Genomic DNA, 22862 nt, shown 5'->3' with positions numbered 1-22862 from the left:
CAGAATCACTAAGCACCTAAGATGGATCCAGTGGATTTACCACAGGTGGTTTATGAACTGTCACAGAAGGTGGACCAATTAGGTCAAGCTATGAACAGTTTACAAATAGAAAATGAAACTCTAAGAAAGGTCATTAGAGATTCCATAGGACACAAAACACCATCACAAGACACTCATCCTGAGCCACAAATATCCAGTCCTGATTTATTCTCTGGGGACAGAAGAACTTATCGTCAGTTCAAAAATGCCTGTTTGCTCACTTTCACACTCAAACCAAAGACTTATCCCACCGACCATTTAAAGGTTTTGACTATGATCTCCTATCTGCGAGGAGAACCCAGGATATGGGCGGACTCATACTATGAATCTAACAGCCCCATTCTATTCTCTCTCCCAGACTTTCTTCAGGCCATGGATGAGCTATACCTTGATACAAATTCACAGATTACAGCAGAAACAAAGATGAGAGCCCTCAAACAGGGTACGAAACCAGTTGAACAGTATATTACTGAGTTCAAACAGTATTCAACGGACTCTCAATGGAACAGGGTAGCCTTGAAAAATCAATTCCGACTGGGACTCTCTGATAGTGTTAAAGATGAGCTTGCCAGAGTGGAGCTACCTGACACATTGGAAGCATTGATGAGATTATCTATGCAAATAGACAGGCGCCTAAGGGAGAGGAAGTCTGAACGCCATGGTCCAGAACCTACTTATCGTAAGACCCCCACTTCCGCAGTACCCGTAGGCAGTGGTGGGACATCTCAGGAACCAATGGAGATAGGGCTCTTGAGGGGTCCTCTGTCTACTGAGGAAAAGCAAAGAAGAAAAACTCTCTCGTTGTGTCTTTATTGTGCTAGTCCAGCACATTCAGTCAAGGACTGCCCCATTCTTCTGAAAAACAAGAAAAGTAAGTGTCTGCTAACCAATTGTACTACCTCACAGCAGAACAAACCCAATTATTGTTTCATCTCTCTCTCTTTGCAGTGGGACCGTAGACGCCTATCTTCTGAGGCCATTCTCGACACTGGGGCACATGGGAATTATATAGACATAGAGGTTGTTAAGGCAAATAAAATACCACTTGAAAAAAAAAGCTCTCCTGTCTCCATTCGTGTTGTGGATGGTACATACATAGCTAGCGGTCCGATAACACACCACACGGTTCCTTTAATGGTTACCACTCAAAACTGCCATTTCGAATACATGTCATTTGATGTTTTACCTTCTCCTCTTTTTCCAATCGTTCTAGGTATTCAGTGGATACGTCTCCATGAACCCTCCATAGATTGGAAAACCCTAAAAGTCACTTTGAACTCCTCTCATTGTAAAACAAATTGTTACCATTCAACACATACCATCCACATAGCTGAACAAACTACAGATATACCTGAAGTATATTCACAATATACCGAAGTATTTAGTAAGAGGGAGGCAGAAACACTACCTCCACACCGTAGCTATGACTGCCCTATAGATCTGAAACCTGGTTCAGTAATACCACATGGTCATCTCTACCCTCTAAGCCAACCTGAATTAGCACATTTAAAAGGCTATTTAGACGAAAACTTAAAAAAAGGGTTCATCAGGCCGTCCGTGTCTCCTGCGGCAGCTGGTATGTTCTTTGTTAGAAACAAAGATAAATCACTACGTCCGATCATTGATTATAGAGAGCTCAATAAAGTTACCGTTAAAAACAGGTATCCACTCCCCTTAATTCCTGAACTTATTGAGCGACTCCATCAAGCTAAGATATTCACCAAATTGGACCTCAGGGGGGCCTACAACCTCATTCGCATAAGAGAGGGAGATGAATGGTTAACTGCGTTTAGAACGAGATATGGCCTATACGAATACCTGGTTATGCCATTTGGATTATGTAATGCTCCTGCAACTTTTCAGCATTACATCAATGATGTTTTCAGGGATCTCCTTGACATATGTGTAGTGGTCTATCTGGATGACATTCTCATTTATTCCCAGAATTTACAAGACCATATCAAACACGTCAGCTGGGTTCTATCCAGACTTCAAATACATCGATTATATGCCAAGGCCGAAAAATGTATATTCCATGCTGAAAAGATCTCCTTCTTGGGATACAATATCTCATCCGAGGGCATTCAAATGCAACAAGACAAAGTAGAAGCGGTAAAGAGCTGGCCTACCCCACAAAGCCGCAAGGATCTACAGCGGTTTTTAGGGTTTAGTAATTACTACCGAAAATTCATTAAAGGGTATTCTGGTATAGCTAAACCATTGACCTCGCTTACTGGTTGCACTTCCAGATTTCTTTGGAATGAAAAGGCAGCAGAAGCATTTGAATATCTGAAATCCTCTTTTACATCAGCACCCATTTTACATCACCCCAATCCTGATCTCCAATACTTCCTCGAAGTAGACTCATCTGATTATGCTTTGGGAGCAGTTCTTTCTCAGAGAAAAAGCCTAATGCATCCATTACATCCGATAGCCTTCTTTTCCAAGATGATGTCCCCCGCCGAAAGAAACTACCCCATAGGCGAAAAGGAACTTCTCTCCATCAAAAGAGCTTTCGAGACTTGGAGACATCTACTAGAAGGAACTCAACTACCAATAATAGTGTATACAGACCATAGAAATTTGGAATATTTACAAAGGAATAAGACTCTTTCCTCAAGACAAGTGAGGTGGAGTCTCTATTTCAGTAGATTCCTATTTCAGATAGTATATAGGCCAGCCTCTCGTAATGGTAAGGCAGATGCTTTATCCCGTAGAGACCCTAAACCCGATTGTAGCGAAACCCCTTCGGCTATAATTCCACACGACTCATACATTGGAAGCATTACCACCACAGCTACCAAGTTTAAAAAAGCCTTGCAAACTGAACAGGAACTTCCACCTGATCTACGTATAGGATCGGATGGTCTCTACTACAAACAAAATAAGTTGTATGTTCCGACTACTTTAAGACAATACATCATTAGAGAACATCATGATACTCCTCTCTCTGGACACCCTGGGATCCAGAGAACTCAAGAGCTAATAAGTAGGGCTTACTGGTGGCCAGGAATGGCTCCGGAGATTCGCCTCTATGTACAGGCTTGTACTAGATGTATTACATCAAAATCCGAAAAAAGACCCCCATATGGATTACTCATGCCAATACCAGTCCCTGGAAGACCTTGGACTCACTTAGGCCTAGACTTCATTGTTGAATTACCTACTTCCGCCGGAATGAATACAGTCTTGGTTATAATTGACCTCCTCACTAAAATGGCTCATTTTGTACCCCACCACAAACTCCCAACCTCAGCCGAAACAGCTCAGTTATTCATTGATAATGTAGTAAAGTACCATGGAATTCCAGAGATTCTCACCACCGATAGAGGCACGCAGTTCACCTCTCGTTTTTGGAGAAACTTATGCCAGAAACTCCAAATCGACCATCGTTATAGTACTGCTTACCACCCCCAGACTAATGGCCAAACTGAACGATTAAACCAGTGGCTTGAACAGTACTTGAGGTGTTACTGTGCCTACCATCAGGGGGATTGGAATAAATACCTCTCTCTAGCTGAATTTGCTTACAACAACTCCCTTAACTCCTCTAGTAAAATGACACCTTTCTACGCAAATTACGCATTTCACCCAAAGATGGTCTTAACAACAACGGAATCCTGTTGTAACCCAAACGTTGAAGATTTAGCTGACCATTTACACGAGAATTGGAAGTTACTCCAAGAAAACCTCCAGACAGCTCAAGCTGTACAAAAGAAGTACTACGACCTCAGATGAAGACCTTCTCCACAATATTCCATAGGAGATTGGGCCTGGCTTTCCACGAAAAATCTAAAACTACAACTTCCCAGTAAGAAGTTAGCTACTCTGTTTGTTGGACCCTTCCAGATTATTAAAGTCGTCAATCAAAATGCTATAACCCTTCGCTTACCCTCATCTTTAAGTATACATCCCACTTTTCATGTATCCTCACTAAAACCAGCAGCTATTAACAGCACCCAAGTATTACCTCCAAAAACACAAATTCTAGAGGATAATATTTATGAAGTTGGAAACATACTAGACTCACGCATCAACAGGGGTCAACTTCAGTACCTGGTTAGGTGGAAAGGATATTCCTCTGACGAGGACACATGGGAACCCGTTAACCATGTCAATGCCCCAAGACTTATCTCTCAGTTCCATCGACGGAATCCCGAAAGACCACGCATGCAAGCCGTGGGACGGCATGCCTGAAGGGGGCATTCTGTCAGGAATTCTGTTCCACCTTTACAGAAAGGCTGTAATCTCTCTATACCACCTTTACAAACTCAGGCCAACCCCTTACCCTATTTAAAGTTACTCTTGAGGCCAGCCAGGTGCTTAGTGATTAAGAAATCAACCTAACTGAGCTCCCTGCACATGTTTTGTGCTCCAGCTATTTCAAACCTTAGAAAGTTTATTCCTAAATCTTTAACCTGAATTTCTACAAGGAAACTGGATTGCTTTCTGCCTAGGCAGAACTTGCTACTTCTGCTCCGCTACTGCTGAAGTTTATCAAGTGATTTATTGACACTACAACAGCGTGACCTGCTTGTCACAATTTGCAAGATTGATACTGTTACAATTCCCGGTAAGCTGTTTACCTCTAATTCAACTGCCAGTCTGCATTGCAAGTTTCAGCAAACACGGAGCTGCTCACAGCAAGACATTCCTAAGCAGTGACATCACAACTATTCCAGACGGCTCAGCTTACAAGCAGATTTCATATCAGCTGTTCTACCATTCTGTCTCAGCCTGTCTCACTGATTCACACACTCTGCTGCTACAGAACATTTTCCTGCTAATCTCTATATGCAGGTAGTGTGGTCTCAGTGGTTTCCTAAACATTTTGGCTGTACTTAGAATTATATTACCAGCATAAAATCTTCATTGCTATTTTTCCAGTGTGGAAATTTATACTTTATTATTTGCAAGTATAAACATAGTGAGAGATTCTTCACCTATTCACAGATTAATCCAAGTTTGTGAATTCAAAATAAACTCACTTTGTGCCCTAAAATTAACATTTATCCATATGTTAATTTACAGCTAAGTGATACAAAACCTATCATCCACAGTTGTGATCCATACAAAGGATTGAATTGATACCGTGAATTAATTCATTACAGAGAGAGAGGGGAGGGAGAGAGAGAGAGGGGAGGGAGAGGGAGAGAGGGGAGGGAGAGAGAGAGGGGAGGGAGAGAGAGAGGGGAGGGAGAGTGAGAGGGGAGGGAGAGTGAGAGGGGAGGGAGAGAGAGGGGAGGGGGAGGGAGAGAGAGAGAGAGAGAGGGGAGGGGGAGGGAGAGAGAGGGGAGGGGGAGGGAGAGAGAGAGGGGAGGGAGAGAGAGAGGGGAGGGAGAGAGAGAGGGGAGGGAGAGAGAGAGGGGAGGGAGAGAGAGAGGAGGGAGAGAGAGAGAGGGGAGAGAGAGAGAGCGCAAAAGAGAGGAGGGAGAGAGAGCGCAAAAGAGAGGGGTGAGAGAGCGCAAAAGAGAGGGGTGAGAGAGCGCAAAAGAGAGGGGTGAGAGAGAGCACAAAAGAGAGGGGTGAGAGAGAGCGCAAAAGAGAGGGGGAGAGAGAGCGCAAAAGAGGGGGGGAGAGAGAGAGCGCAAAAGAGGGGGGGAGAGAGAGCGCAAAAGAGGGGGGGAGAGAGAGAGCGCAAAAGAGAGGGGGGAGAGAGAGAGGGGGGAGAGAGGGAGAGAGAGAGAGAGAGAGAGGGGAGAGAGAGAGGAGAGAGAGAGGGAGAGAGAGAGAGAGAGAGAGAGAGAGGGGAGAGAGAGAGAGCGCAAAAAAGAGGAGGGAGAGAGAGCGCAAAAGAGAGGGGTGAGAGAGCGCAAAAGAGAGGGGTGAGAGAGCGCAAAAGAGAGGGGTGAGAGAGAGCACAAAAGAGAGGGGTGAGAGAGAGCGCAAAAGAGAGGGGGAGAGAGAGAGCGCAAAAGAGAGGGGGGAGAGAGAGCGCAAAAGAGAGGGGGGAGAGAGAGAGCGCAAAAGAGAGGGGGAGAGAGAGAGTGCAAAAAGAGAGTGGGGAGAGAGAGAGCGCAAAAGAGAGGGGGGAGAGAGAGAGCACAAAAGAGAGGGGGGAGAGAGCGCAAAAGAGAGGGGGGAGAGAGAGCGCAAAAGAGAGGGGGGAGAGAGAGAGCGCAAAAGAGAGGGGGGAGAAAGAGTGCAAAAGAGAGGGGGAGAGAGAGAGCGCAAAAGAGAGGGGGGAGAGAGAGAGAGCGCAAAAGAGAGGGGGGAGAGAGAGAGAGCGCAAAAGATAGGGGGGAGAGAGAGAGAGCTCAAAAGAGAGGGGGGGAGAGAGATCTCAAAAGAGAGGGGGAGAGAGAGCAAAAGAGAGGGGCAGGGAGAGAGCGCAAGGGGTGGGACCGCTGTACCCTGCAAAAAATGGCCCGTGTGAACGGGCTTTAGGACTAGTATATGAATATTTTATTATTTTAAAATACATGGCTTTAACTTCATTTAGCATATTGTCATAAATTAATTGTACGTGGCTTATCTCATATTGCCTTTTTACATTATTGTTTTTGTTTATACAAAATGTATTGTTTTGTTATATGTTTATATTTAAATCAATATGAAAATGTGATATCTCTGTCTGGGCAATTGACCTTAAGGGGCCGATTTATCAAGGCCCGAATGGCCCTTGATGCCCCTGTTTTGGCACGAGCCTTCAGGCTAGCTGGAAACAGCAGTTAAGAAGCAGCGGTCTTAAGACCGCTGTTTCTTAACTCCTCCGCTGCCTCTGAGGCTGCGGACATCAATCCGCACAATTGAATACGATCGGGTTGATTGACACCCCCTGCTAGTGGCCGATTGGCTGCGAATCTGCAGGGGGCGGCATTGCACAAGCAGTTCACTAGAACTGGCTGTGCAATGTTAAATGCCAACAGCGTATGCTGATAAATCGGCCCCTACGTATGGAAAGCACATTGCTTCCATTTCACCCATCTGCAATATTTCAAAATACCTTGTAGAATAAAAAATGTTTTGTGTCATTGGGGTCGAATTATCAAGCTCCAAATGGAGCTTGATGCCCCTGTTTCCGCTCGAGCCTTCAGGCTCGCCGGAAGAAAAAGTTATGAAGCACATTATTGAATAGAACAGTTTGCTATTTCTATACAGAAGCTTGTGCTCTTTTGGTGCTCTGAGAGTTCACCAGGATTTTGAGGATTCCTGTATGTGCACACAAGTTCATCTTCACACTACACATCTGCATTAGAGGGTCCGTCTTCTGTGATCCATCTTCTGTTTGAAGGAACCTCCAGGCAATGTTTTATCCCCTGTAGAACAGTGTTAGGCAGAAGTTCTTGCAATAGATGGTAATGTTATAATGAAAACAAAGTGTAAGATGCAGGCACACAGGAATTAGTCATATGTCTATCTCAGGATATGTTTAGAGAGATAGAGATGAACCTGTGTAGGTGCCGCCGTATGCTGGTAATAAGGAGTGTCAGATGGCTATAATTAGCGTATAGAGTAATGCACACAGGAATTATTCATATGTCTATCTCTAAATTAATTATAGAGATAGAGATGAACCTGTAAAGATGTGAGATAGACATATGACTAATTCCTGTGTGCCTGCATCTTACACTTTGTTTTCATTATAACATTACCATCTATTGCAAGAACTTCTGTCTAACACTGTTCTACAGGGGATAAAACATTGCCTGGAGGTTCCTTCAAACAGAAGACGGATCACAGAAGACGGACCCACAAACACTGCGCTGTTACGAACAGCTGATAGACTAACTTTTACTACAAATCTGAGGAAAACTATCCGATATCTGCAAGTATTTCTGACATCATTATACTAAGATATACAGATTGACACAAAGTTTTTCTTTTTCACCGGTACCTTTTCAAAATAACATTGTGTTCAGTCTGTTTGTTACCATTGGACCATTTCTATAAGTCATGTGACGTGACGTCACAATCCACAGCTTTCATTCACAATTTTCTCTAACGGACATAATACCCGGCTTGTATTTTATCCGCCCTGGCTCTTAGAATTGTTTGGATCCTAATCGGTTATTATACTCACCTATAACCGCTCAATTTGTAAGCATTTTTAATCTAAAACACGTAATTGTATTACTGTTTTTATTTTTTAGGTTGAAATATTGTGTTACCAATTAGCTGCCAATTGTTTGAGATCTAGATTGGGTTATCACTATTTTGACATTTCTTTTTTAAAAAACGATTTGTTCTAGACAAATTGTTTGTCTAGCTATTTTTATCATTTTTTAACTGATGCCGGCATCGTATATATATATATATATATATATATATATATATATGTTATTAATTGTCTAAATTCATTGTCTATACTGTTGTTTACATACTGCTGATATATACCTCCAATTAAATTTATCTTTTATAATTCATTCAATCTAAGCCTTTATTTGATATTTCCTTTTAATTGATCCTTTTTTTTTATATTACTCATTATATTACCTTTATATTAATTATTACCCCTTGTTTTCACATTCTCTATATTTCTTTCATCATTAGTCTGTATTTGGAGATTTACTAGACTACACAGGGATTCAAGCATATACCACGTAGTTAGCACTCACACCACCCCCAGACCTCTTTATGTTAACAATTCCACCCAATGCCGGATTTCTAAAACATTAATAGGCTACTAAGGTAACCTGACCTTACACTACACTCGATCGCATATACGGCGCCGCATACAAGTACGGCGCCGTATATTTTACCCGTCGGTCGCTGATAGAATTAAATCAAGCACCTAGCGCATGAGCAATATCTACCTCTCAACTGCAACCCCCCCACCGCAATAACTAATGTATTAACCCCTAATCCACCAACCTCCATACCGCAAAGTATCTATTAAACTCATTAACCCCTAAACCGCCATCCCCCCACAACACAAACTATCTATTTAAACTATTAACCCTTAAACCGCCAATTACCCACATCGCAATTAACCTAATAAATCTATTAACCCCTAAACCGCCAAACCCCACAACGTAAATAACTAATCACTAAGCCCCCTAACCTAACATCTCCTAAATTAACCTCATTACATAAATTAAATTAATCCTAAATTACAATTAAAATAAAAAAACTAACATTACTTTACAAATAAAAAAACTTAGTTTAAATTAAGCTAAAATTACAGAAAATAAAAAAGTCTTACATTACATAAAATAATAAACAAGATTATCACAAATAAAAAAATTAAACCTAATCCCTATGAAAATAAAAAAGCCACCCCAAAATAAAAACACCCCCCAATCTAATACTAAACTACAAATAACCCTTAAAAGGGCAGTTTGTAGGGCATTGCCCTAAGTTAAACAGCTCTTTTCCTTAAAAAAATACTAAAACCTCCCATTCACTAAACCCCCCAAAACAAAAAAAAATAACACTAAAAAATACTAAACTACCCATTGCCCCAAAGGGGCATTTGTATGGGCATTGCCTTTAAAAAGGCATTCAGCTCTTGTAATGCACTTTTTAAATTGCCCAAAATCCCTAATCTAAAAAATAAAAAAATATTTTAAAAAAAGCGCTTATCTCTAACCCCCAGATAGGTACTCACGGTTCCTGAAGTCCAGCGGTGAAGTCTTCTTCCAAGCGGCGACCGGTTCCTGAAGTCCGGCAGGGAAGTCTTCTTCCACGCGATGACCTCTTCTATCTTCATCCAGGACCGCGGAACTGAAGACCACCCACCTCTGAACTGAAGACCGGTGACCGCAGAACCATGGAGCGTGGAGGATCCTCTTCGTACAATCGCCGGCGTACACTTAATAGTGAATTTAAGGTACATGATTAAATATGGCGTCCCTTGCATTCCTATTGGCTAATTTGATTCTTCAAATTCAAATCAGCCAATAGGATGAGAGCTACTAAAATCCTATTGGCTGTTCTAATGTTTTTTATTTTAATTGTAATTTTGGATTCATTTAATTTATGTAATGGGGTTAATTTAGGGGGTGTTAGGTTAGGGGGCTTAGTGATGAGTTATTTGCATTGTGGGGTTTGGTGGTTTAGGGGTTAATAGATTTATTGGGGTATATTTATTAATGTGCAATCGGACATGATACGATGTAGCGTATCATGTCTGCCGCACATCGATAAATGCATACGCTGTCGGCATTTACCATTGCACCAGCAGTTCTTGTGAATTGCTGGTGCAATGCTGCCCCCTGCAGATTCATGGCCAATCGGCCGCTAGCAGTGGGTGTCTATATACGATCGGGTTGATTTCTGTCTGCCGCCTCAGAGCAGGCGGACAGGTTATGGAGCAGCGGTCTTTAGAAACATGGGGCATCAAGCTCCATACTGAGCTTGATAAATTCCCTTAGTGTTCACTCATGATAAGCATAATGTTAACTGTATGGCACATATGAAGTTCCTAAAGGGCCTGTCAGCATTTATCGTTACACAAGAATTTCTAGTGAAATGCTTGTGCAATGCCGCCCCTTGCACATTTGCAGACAATCGGACGCTAGCAAGGGGTGTCAATTAACCTGATCGTATCCAATCAGACCTAAGAGGTGGTGGACGAGTTAAGGGGCAGCGGTCTTAAGATCACTGCTTCTTAATTCCTGTTTCCAGGGAGACTCGCCTAAAGACTCGCATGGAAACAGATGCATTGGGGCCGATTGACGGCTCGATAAATCAGCTTCTTAGTGTGAAAAGTTATTTAAATTAGATTAATGATTTTGGTAATATATATATTAATATAACATTTTTTTGTTAAGTTTGAAAATGGCTATTAAAGGTGTTATCTATATTTAAAAACATTACAAAACAAAGTAGATTAATATTTAAACAAGTAGCTGATAGTTACATACAGTTTTATACTGTCCTTTTATAATTATTTGCATTAATAAAATGGCAATTAATGTGTTGAAACGGAAAATTCCATCATGTAAATAAAAATTAAAATTGAAAAAATAACATTTATTATAATCAAACACATTAATTAGGTATATCCAGGTAACAATTAATTAGATAAAAATAATTACCTTGTGAGGAAGATATCAGAGCTGTTCCTAAGTTTTGAATAGTGTCCACTAAAAAATAAAAAGGTGTCATTGTTTTTATTATTTGTATTGTATACAAAATTTGTTTATAAAACAAAAATATAAGGTAAAAATAATTGTAAATCTATTGATGTTTGGTGTATCAAAAATGTAAACATTAAAAAATAAAAACATACCTGTTGTTAATCCAACAGCATTTTGTGGGGTGCTGCACATTATGGGCCAGATTACAAGTGGAGCGCTAAATATCGCTTTAATGAAAGGGATATTTGCGCACCACTGTGTAATACCAGCATACACGAATGTGCTCTTGTATTACAAGTAAAAAAAAATGTGAACGTGAACTCGTGTTTGCATCGCTGGAAAGCATTGAGCACACAAGAGTGTGTGCTTCCATAGGCTTCTATGGGAATCTCGTTCTGATGCCGTCAGAGACGGCATCAAACCTTCAGCGCCAGTGAAGGGGGTAAGTCACGGAGCGATGGCAGCAAATATAAATATATATGTATATGCTGATATACATATATATTTATGTGTTAATATGTGTATATATACACATATTACCACATTATTTACCACATAAATATATGTATGTGTATATATATATATATATATATATATATATATATATATATATATATATATATATATTTAGAGGGAACACACAGTTCCCATAGACAGCAATGTAAATGCACTTTTCAGTGCTGTTTTTTTTTTCAGCCCACCCCTGCCAACTTTACCCCCAAAATACTGCCTAGTGCAGTCATTTTATTAAAAATTAGCTGCACTCTATACCTGTATCCCACACGATAATGGTATAGAGAAAATTAAGGAGGAATTACTAAAATGGACTATTCCTACAGAACATATACTATTTCTAACTGAGTGTATTGATTTTATCCTTCATCACAACTATTTTATGTTCCAAAACAAATATTATTTACAAACAAGGGGAACAGCGATGGGGACAACATTTGCCCCATCATACGCAAATTTATATGTAAATGCTTTTGAGAACATGTACATATGGCGGAATTACCCCAATTTAAATAATATATTATCATATGCCAGGTATATAGATGATATTATTATGCGCAGGCGAGGGGGAATTGAGGAAATTGAGAAGTTTATGGCCCATTTAAATAATAATAATTTTAACTTAACATTCACCAATTCACACTTAGAGCAACAGATAGAATTTTTAGATTTAGTCTTGTTTAAGGATACTACAGGTAGAGTGGCAGTTAAGAATCATCGGAAAAACACAGACTGTAATAGTTATATCCAGGCCAAAAGTGCACATAAAAAGTGTTGGATAAATAATGTCCCCTATAGTCAGTTTCTGCGTATTAAGAGAAACTGTACCCATACAGCTGATTTTGAAGTTGAAGCACAAATTTTAGAAAATACATATTTAGAAAAAGGGTATAGTCAGGACATTATGCAAGATGCCAAATGTAAAGCTATATCTAAAGATAGAAATTCTTTCTTTACAAAGGAAAAACCAGGGCAGGAACTAATAGGGTCACACATACATAACAAACTTTTACAATCACAATTGAATAAAGCAGATCCACCAAGGTTTATTACAACATATAATGAAGGCTCTAAGTATGTAGAGAAGATTCTCAAGAAACACTGGCCATTACTAAAATCTGATCCTGTGTTAGGGCCACACCTATATGTTAAACCCATCATTACGTACAGGAAAGGCATGAGTCTTAAAAATATACTTGCCCCAAGCAAACTTAAAACTGTCATAAACAAAAAAGAAATGGAAATAGTAAGGCAGGAGCTAACTGGTTAAGTGAATGGAAAGGGAACATGAATGTGGTAAAACCAGATGTAACATGTGTAAACATATTAATAAAGCACCAACATTTCCAAACATTGGGTCTACAGAAACATTCAACATCAACTTTAGAAGTAATTGTGACTCTACATATGTAGTTTATTTATTACAATGTGGGTGTGGCCTATTATATGTAGGTCGCACAAAACGTATGATTAGACGGCGAGTAAATGAGCATATTTATAATATCAAAGAAAAAATGACTAATCATAGTGTTCCTAAGCATTTTTTAGAGTGTCATGGACATACCCCTAGCTCTCTAAATGTTCAAGTCATAGATTGTGTTTCATTATCAAAACCAAATCGATTATTAGAATGGAGGAAACTTGAAACGAAGTGGATATACAAACTTCAAACATTACAACCATTGGGTTTAAATATAGATATAGATGTAGCAGCATTCATATAAAATCATCCTTTATACAACACAATCAACAATAGAATAGGTGCTCTATATATTTTGGACATCAATTATCCAAATATGAAGTTTAAACATATCAGATTTATATAAATATGATAAACACTGTAGCATTGGGTCTCAATTAATGTTAAGATATCAATTAATATCAATGATTCTGAGTATAATAGACTCATTATAAATTTGATAGGCACTGTAATATAGGTTATCACATTTGTGTATACATTTTTGTAATAGCATATTTTTAGCATATAGTAATTTTAGTGTATTTATGTGTTACATTTTAAACTTCATTTTAATTGCATTGAAATGTTATTCCTTAGCATATTTGTAATTTTTGCATATTTAGCATAGTTCTGTTCATTATGTATCAAGACCATAGATCTTTTTATCGTTTTTTGAGATAATCTTTTTATCTTTTATTTATTATAGTATTTATTATATTATGTATCAAATGTAGCTGCCGCATAGCTCCTTTACAATCCATTATGAATGCCTCTGCCAGGCTCATCTTCCTTACTCGTTGCTCTTCATCTGCTGCACCTCTCTGCCAATCCCTTCACTGGCTTCCTCTTGCCTCTAGGATTAAACATAAAATCCTCACCCTGACATATAAAGCTCTCAACTGCACTGCTCCCCCCTACATCTCAGAACTTGTCTCTAGATACTCTCCCTCCCGTCCCCTTCGATCAGCTCAGGATCTCCTCCTCTCTTGTTACTTCCTCACATTCCCATTTACAGGACTTCTCCAGACGGGCCCCCATCTTGTGGAATTCCCTGCTTCGCTCCATAAGACTCTCCCCTAATTTTAACAGCTTCAAGCACTCCCTAAAAACTCTACTATTCAGGGATGTATACAACCAACAGTAACCTTTCCTAACTCCATTGCTTTCCCCTTGAACCCCTTAGAATGTGAGCCTATGGGCCCAGCTGTTTGCAGATCGCTTCATAAGAGCCGACTAAAACAGTGCAACTCTCGGCAGGGCCCTCTACCCACCTGACCCCTACAAAAGCTATCCTGTACACCGACTATGTTTACAGCGCTGCGGAATCTGTTGGCGCTCTACATATACCTGATAATAATAATAATAATAATAATAATAATAAATTATGTATCAAATGTATAATATGGGTTTACCTATTACATCAAAACAATGCACTACCGCAACCGTAAGCTTACTGATATATGTGTAGATCAGATTAATATGATTGGTAGTAAGCAGACAAACCCGCCAGCTCTGTATGGTGGAGAGCCCTTTAAATACAAAGGGCGCATTTTTCTAGACATCCGTCTATTTTACCTTTGAAAAAGCCCGGCCGTTGACCGGGGCAAACGCGTCAGGTATCAGCTGACAGGTTACAGACGCCACTATCAAAGCTACCTTGTCACCACAAGTCATTAAGTAGACTATCAGGGTCTCCGGGAAAACCCTGTCAGACACTTACGGCTACAACAGCAGGAGGCATTTTCATCTCAGCCCACAGTGAGCGACGAGGAATGCAGCGAAGTGAACGCTACACCTGAATGCTTTTTTATTATATATTTCTAGTAAGTGCAATAGCATTTGCGTGTGTATGTTCTTAATTAAAACCTTTCACTTGAGTCTTGCCTTGTGTGCTCTTTTTTTTTCTTATTTTGTATATAGCAGTTTGTGGGGTGCTGCACTTATGGGCCAGATTACAAGTGGAGCGCTAAATATCGCTTTAATGAAAGGGATATTTGCGCTCCACTGTGTAGTACCAGCATACGCGAATGTGCTCTTGTATTACAAGTAAAAAAAAAATGTGAACGTGAACTCGTGTTTGCATCGCTGGGAAGCATTGAGCACACAAGAGTGTGTGCTTCCATAGGCTTCTATGGGAGTCTCGTTCTGATGCCGTCAGAAACGGCATCAGAACTTCAGCGCCAGTGAAGGAGGTAAATCACGCAGCGATGGCAGCAAATATAAATATATATGTATATGCTGATATACATATATATTTATGTGTTAATATGGGTATATATACACAAATTACCACATAAATATATGTATATAAGCACATATATATATATATATATATATATATATATATATGTATATATATATCACAAGAAGAGAAATGTTAAGCGCTTAAAGAGGCACATAGTTCCCATAGACAGGAATGTAAATGCACTTTTCAGTGCTCGTTTTTTTTCAGCCCACCCCTGCCAACTTTACCCTCAAAATACTGCCTAGTGCAGTAATTTTATTAAAAATTAAAGATGCTGCCATCTTTATTTTTTAATAAACTACACTAGACAGTATTTTGGGGCCAGTTAGGGGATATTTATAAAATTAACCAGAGATCCGATCTCTGGTACTTACATATCGCTTATAATCTTTAGATCTAGAAACTCAATTTGGTTTGGTTTACAATGCATTTTGAATCTGATGGGAGAATCTAGATTGTTGAGATTTTCAACCCATTCTGTAAATGCCTGGGACCCCCTTTCCAGATGAAGAATACATTATTTATGTTTCTTTTATATTCTTTTATATTTTATATTCTCATTCTCAAAAATGCGCATTATCGATACCTCGTACTGTTCCATGTATAGGTTGGCATACACTGGGGCTACAATTGAGCCCATGGCTGTGCCCATCATTTGATAGTAAAATCTGTGTTCAAACCTGAAGTAATTAAGTGTGAGGCAGAGTTCAAGTAGTCTTAAGAGGAATGTAGTAGGTGGGCTAACGTATGGATAACATGTGAGTGCTGCCCGTATGACATTCAATCCGTCCTCATGCGGAATAACCATGAATAGACTAATCACATCCATTGTCACCAACAGATCAGTTTCCTCTATCCCCAATGCCATTTTCAGCTGTTTGATAAGAACCCCTGAGTCTGTTTGATGTTTTTTGTGGGATCCCTGGGCAGAGGTTTATATCTCCTACAATACAGTGAGGAGATCCATACCCAACTGAATGAAGCTTTTTATCTAGCACCCACCATTGAATTTTGGAACTTTAGTCCTCAAACCCTCAGTGGACTCCACCCAGGTGGAGTCTTTACTAGTTCTCTACACATCACTTGAATACTTGTGTACACCTCACAGAACGGTGATCACACCTGAGTGTTGCATTATAACTATGTTCACTGATTTAATCACCACGGAGGAGACTGCAGCTACGGACACAATACCTGTGACAAAGATTCTGGATGATGAGGTCACCACCAGAACCTTCACTTACACACCAGAGGATGCTATGAGGATCTTGGTGGACAGTGAAGATGCTGAACCTACGACTGATGAGTCCCCACAAAATCTATACAATCACATTGTCAGGCTAAAAAAGAGGGAGACAGACTTAGAACTTCACACTATATACCTTTCAAAGTATTATTGTAAAAATAACATTCCTAGGGGCTTTAGGATTAAGAATATGCCTACCATTGGCAGAAACAATATGAGCTTTTGCCAGAAATGGTGCCAAATTTTGAATAAATGTTCGCTGGACTTGATTCTCCTAGTAATTGAGGAATGCACCACCCTGCTCGCTGCAGTGAGGAAGGGAAAAAGGGAGTTTAACGCAAACAAAGTGAGTATACTCAATGAGGATAGCATTGACACATGGATGGATAAATTCACAAAGCAAGTGAATGACTCTAAAAGGGAACTTGTGACATTCACAAATCATAAGATCATCACAGTGGACACTGACTATAAAGAAAAGAGAGTATACACTTGGACCCTGGGCAATACCTATAGAAGACCACAAAGACTGAGGAGACCATGGCAATTTAGATCTAGATATTTAAACACCATTGTTAGCATTTCGGGATTAGACTCAGATACAGGTTATCGCTCTAACACCCAGGATAGCTAAGGTCCCCCACAAACAAGCGCACCTTTTTTAGGGGTAACAACCAGGTCTGGAGGCAATGTAAGAAACTGTGGTTGCACCCATGGAGGGGCAACTATTGCCGGAGGCAAGCCCCCACTACCACCCAGATAACACAATCAGATGTAATCAACATCAGCGACTGACCTCTCATGGATACAGAAATGGGTCTGTTAAACAAGGGACTTACCTTCATTCCCTCATTTAGGAGTGATACATTTGAGATATTCCAATATATCCAAAAATTCCAACTGTATCTGAAATTAAAAGAACACTTTGGGGATGACACCCATGAACAGGAGAGGATTGTCACGCTCGGCCGCTGGGAAGCTCTGCAGTCCTCTCTGTGTGCTTGATTGACAGGTGTCCGAGCCGCCCCTTCCTGATGATGTCACGACCTGGCTTTTTATTCCGGGCTTCCTGTTTCTCCAGTGCCCGTTTGTTTGTTCCTCTTTGTGGCTTCTGTGAGGAATTCGCTGTGGAATCTCTCTAACTGCTGCTTTTCTGTTGCCAATCTCTTCAAGGACTGACTATGCTGGGTTAAACTTCAACTTCCTGATTACCTGTTTCCAAACAATGCAAGTACTGTTTATTCTGTGAAACTTTCTAACTGCTTGATATCCTGTTGCCAATCTCAGCAAGTACTGATTAATCTGTGTTAACCTTTAAACTACCTGTTTACCTGTTGCAATCTCTGCAAAGACTGACTATTCAGTGTTAACCCTCAAACTGCCTGATATACTGTTGCAAACTCTGCAAGTTCTGACTACACAGTGTACTGCCAAACTCTGCAAATACTGTTTATTCTGGGAAACTTTCAATCTGCATGTTTACCTGTTTCCAACTCTGCAAATACAGTTTATTCAGTGTAAACCTTCAAACTGCTTGATATTCTGTTGCCAATCTCAGCAAGTACTGATTAATCTGTGTTAACCTTCAAACTACCTGATTACCTGTAGCAAACTCTGCAAGTTCTGACTACACAGTGTTAACCCTCAAACTGCCTGATTACCTGTTGCTAACTCTGCAAGTTCTGACTACACAGTGTTAACCCTCAAACTGCCTGATTACCTGTTGCAAACTCTGCAAAGACTGACTACACAGTGTTAACCCTCAAACTGCCTGATAACAAATTACCTACTTCTGCATTATTAACTGTTTCTTGTTTTACCCTTCTTCTGTCTGAGTATAAGTGGACTATCCCTGCTCTCCTTATTCTGTGGAAGACATTTCCTGAAACCAGTTCCTTATTCAGAAGTCTATCTGGCTGATATCTTGAATTACTTTGGGCACAGGATAACCCTGCTACATATCATGAGTACATTGTTTTTTGGAGGTTGTCGTAGGATCATGTCCTGGATTAAACTCAGAGTGCAAGGGTGTTGTTTAAGTTCGCCCTAGCATTTGGGTCTTCTTCTGGACATTTCCTAACCTGACAAGGATACTTTTCAAACCCAAAAGTATATTTGAGCCAGTAAACACTAGTGCCAGTATCAGGATGTATACCAGAGTAATAACATCTGATACACAAGTGGACCTTTGTGATAACCGCAGACCTAACCATACGAAAAGCTGAAAGACAAGCTTTAAAATAATTACCCATGGACCCACAGATTGTTGTCCAAGCAGTGGACAAAGGTGGAGCAGTATTTGTTATGAACTATCAACAATACAGTGAGGAGATCCATACCCAACTGAATGATAGTAGGACATATAAACCTCTGACCCGGGATCCTACAAAAAACAGCTAATAGATCAAGTGCTTAGTGAAGGGCTAACAATGTAATGGATCAACAAGGATGAATTTCGGGTAGACCCATTGTCTCAGCCCGTGGTTCCCTCCTTCAACCTCTGGCTCAGTTTATTGACTAACATCTAAAACCACTGGTACTATAGATGGATTCCTACCTGAGAGACTCAGGGGACCTTATCAAACAGCTAAAAATGGCATCGGGATAGAGGAAACTGATCTGTTGTTGACAATGGACATGAACAGTCTATACACGGTTATTCCGCATGAGGACGGACTGAATGTTATACGGTAAGCACTCACACGTAATCCATACGTTGGTCCACCTACTACATTCCTCTTGGGACTACTTGAACTCTGCCTCACACTCAATTACTTCAGTTTTGAACACAGATTTTACCAACAAATGATTGGCACCACCATGGGCTCAAATTTAGCCCTGGCGTATGCCAACCTATACATGGAACACTACAAGGTAACGATAATGCGCATTTTTGAGAATGAGAATATAACAATCTATAAAAGATGCATAGATGATTTATTCTTCATCTGGAAAGGGGGCTTCCAGGCACTCACAGAATGGGTTAATAATCTCAACCATCTAGATTCTCCCATCAGATTGAAAATGCAGTGTAACCCAAACCAAATTGAGTTTCTAGATCTAAAGATTTACAAAAAAGACAGAGGACTATCTACTACCTTATACACCAAACCAACTCAACTGATAGGAATTCTCTTTTATACGCTACCAGGAACTATTCACCACACACACAAGGGCCATTATCAAATTACAGATGATTAGGGTCTTTAGAAACAAAACAATACATATAAAGAAAACAGGACACAACAGATGCAGATGATGTCTGATAATTTCCTTGAACGTGGTTACAAACAACAACTGTTAATGATACAGGAAATAACTGTGACACAGCTACTCCCCAGACAAAAGGAGATCCAGCTAAACAAAGAATTATAAAAGAAAAAAAGAAAAACAAGCGCATAGGGCGAGACTCAAGTGAAAGGTTTTATTATGAAGTGTTACACATGCAAAACAAATTACACTTACTAGATGCAAGAACAATTGAGCATTCATAAAGAGCGCTGTGTTCCTACAGCCACTTTGTTTCACACAACAGGCTTAGTTGGTCAACCTTTTCCACAGCTACGAACAGTGTTAGGCGAGGTATCCGGATTCTCTGCCGAAACTCTGTGTGGCTTAAGATGACTAGTGGCAACTAGTGGGCTTGAAGGTTTCCAACGCCTCCAAATGATATGCGTAGCCTAACGCTTTTCCCCAGATCTACTGCCGGGCTTCTTCAAGAGGCAAGTTTCTGTTATGGATATGCCCAATAATGCGCCTTTTATTTTTAAAGGCATAATGACCAATCATGGAATGGAGGTGAGTTATAGTAACCAATCCCAGTTAGAGGTGTGTCTGGTGGTTTACAAGTTTTGACAGCAAAGGTCTAACATATCGGGTGTTGAACATAATAGACCCAAGTTTACAAATAGTAAATAAATACTAAAACATTTTTAAAACATGCCATGAAACATGTAAATTAGTTACAAATGTTAAAAGATTATTAAAAAAATTGATGGATTAATATGCATTTATAAAATAATATACATAAACCATATGTTGCGCTACATCAGTTAAAAAATAAATTAGTTACAAATGTTAAAAGATTATTAAAAAAATTGATGGATTAATATGCATTTATAAAATAATATACATAAACCATATGTTGTGCTACAAGGCTGCATTTTCGTACGATTTAGAAAAGTATGCATTTAAAGTTAAAATTAAACTAAGAGCCTATGTACATATAATGTAAATACGCTACATGCGGCTTTAGATCTTGGAAGAAATAGACCATTTTAACAGTTCTGTTTTGACTTTCTGTATACCATTATCATGAGGGATGCAGGTGTATAATGATGCTACATCACACGTGAGCCATATCATATCTTGATCCCAAGTAATCCCTTCAAATTTGGTTATAACCTCAGTTGTATCTTTGAGGTATGCTTTTGTAGATTTAACTATAGGTTGAAGATATGAATCTACGTATTTTAATAAACCATCTGTGATGGACCCAATACCAGATATTATTGGCCTGCCTGGGGGGTTTAGAGGGTCCTTGTGAACCTTGGGTAAGTGATATTTAATTGGAATATTCGGTTGTGAGGTATAAATGTATTTATATTCATCTTCATTAAGAGTTCCTTCTATTTTAACCTTATTTAATATTTCATTTAATTTTTTATTATAATTTCTTGTTGGATCAATCTTAAGGATTTTATATGTTGTGGTGTCGTTTAAAAGATTCAATGCCTCTTTGAGGTAATCCTCTCTCTTCTGGATCACGATGCCCCTGCCTTTATCGTCGGGGCGTATGGTGATTTCTTTGTTATTTACCAATTTCTTAAGGGACTTTCTTTCTAAGATAGTTAAGTTGTCCTTATATTTGTTTAAAAAATAATTTTCTTTTGCAAATTGTTCCTCAATATCTTTGAGGACTAATTTGTTAAACATGGATAACTGCTCACCTTGAAATCCTACAGGGTAAAATGTTGATTTTGCCTTAAATTTGTGTTGTATTTCAGGTTCTGTTAGGTGTTGGGAAAAGTTGAGTGTATCTATATATTCATCTAATTTTTCCCCTATTATACCTTCTTCCCTCAAATGTTCACTTTGATTATTATTTTCAAGATCCTTTAAAAATTCCAATATACCTAAATCTGTTGACTCTAAATGGTACTGATTAAAATTACCTCTATTAACTGGATTCTTGAGGAAATATCTCTTTAATGTAAATTTCCTAACATATTTGTGTACATCTACAAACATTTCAAATTTATTGGGTTTTGATTTGGGCGCAAAATTGAGGACTTTCTGTAGGAGATTAATATCATTAGAATCCAAACTAATTTCAGCTAGATTGAAGATATTGCTCTTAGCTTTACTTATTCTTTTCTTATTCTCCCTGTTTGCCTGTATGAGTTTTCCTGCTCTATTTCCTCTTCTTCTCTTTCTAGGGACCTTTTTCTTTGCCCTGTTCTGTCTTGTTGTATAGGTTTGTGGTTTCTTGTTTTTTCGGCCCCTAAAAAAGGTTGAATCCCATATGTATTTTTGGGTTTCGCCCCACCTATTTCCCAATTTGGAGTATTGTATTTGCAGGTGTTATGTTCCAAATTTTTCCAATCAATATTTACAATGTTGATCGCATGTGTGAATGGTGCTGGTGGCTAACATCATTGTTAGCTCTATAGCTGTTTCTCCGTCTCCATTGTAAATGTTGATTGGAAAAATCTTGTTTTTTATTTTTATTGTTATACTGAGTATACTGTTGGTTAGTTAACATTTGTAACTAATTTATTTTTTAACTGATGTAGAATGTTTCATGGCATGTTTTAAAAATGTTTTAGTATTTATTTACTATTTGTAAACTTGGCTCTATTATGTTCAACACCCGATATGTTAGACCTTTGCTGTCAAAACTTGTAAACCACCAGACACACCTCTAACTGGGATTGGTAACTATAACACACCTCCGTTCCATGATTGGTCATTATGCCTTTAAACATAAAAGGCGCATTATTGGGCATATCCGTAACAGAAACTTGCCTCTTGAAGAAGCCCGGCCGTAGATCGGGGGAAACACGTTAGGCTACGCATATAATTTGGTGGTGTTGGAAACCTTCAAGCCCACTAGTTGCCACTAGTCATCTTAAGCCACACAGAGTTTCGGCAGAGAATCCGGATACCTCATTTAACACTGTCTGTAACTGTGGAAAAGGCTGACCAACTAAGTCTGTTGTGTGAAACAAAGTGGCTGTAGGAACACAGCGCTCTTTATGAATGCTCAATTTTTCTTGAATCTAGTCAGTGTAATTTGTTTTGCGTGCGTAACACTTTATAATAAAACCTTTCACT

At 39.4% G+C, this 22862-nt stretch overlaps 1 protein-coding gene across 1 annotated transcript in view; it reads right to left on the bottom strand.

Annotated features, from left to right (window-relative positions):
* Positions 1 to 22862, bottom strand: part of LOC128641725 (uncharacterized) — a 392787-nt gene that overhangs the window by 261935 nt on the left and 107990 nt on the right. The window contains exon 19 of the mRNA XM_053694250.1: positions 20834 to 22029. Coding sequence (XP_053550225.1) covers positions 20834 to 22029 — 1196 coding nt within the window. The remainder of the gene's footprint in view (positions 1 to 20833; positions 22030 to 22862) is intronic.

Source organism: Bombina bombina, chromosome 11 (assembly GCF_027579735.1).
Source record: "Bombina bombina isolate aBomBom1 chromosome 11, aBomBom1.pri, whole genome shotgun sequence".
Classification (NCBI taxonomy): domain Eukaryota; kingdom Metazoa; phylum Chordata; class Amphibia; order Anura; family Bombinatoridae; genus Bombina; species Bombina bombina.
The sequence above is the reverse complement of the archived record's forward strand: the minus strand, read 5'-3'. Positions and strand labels throughout refer to the sequence as shown.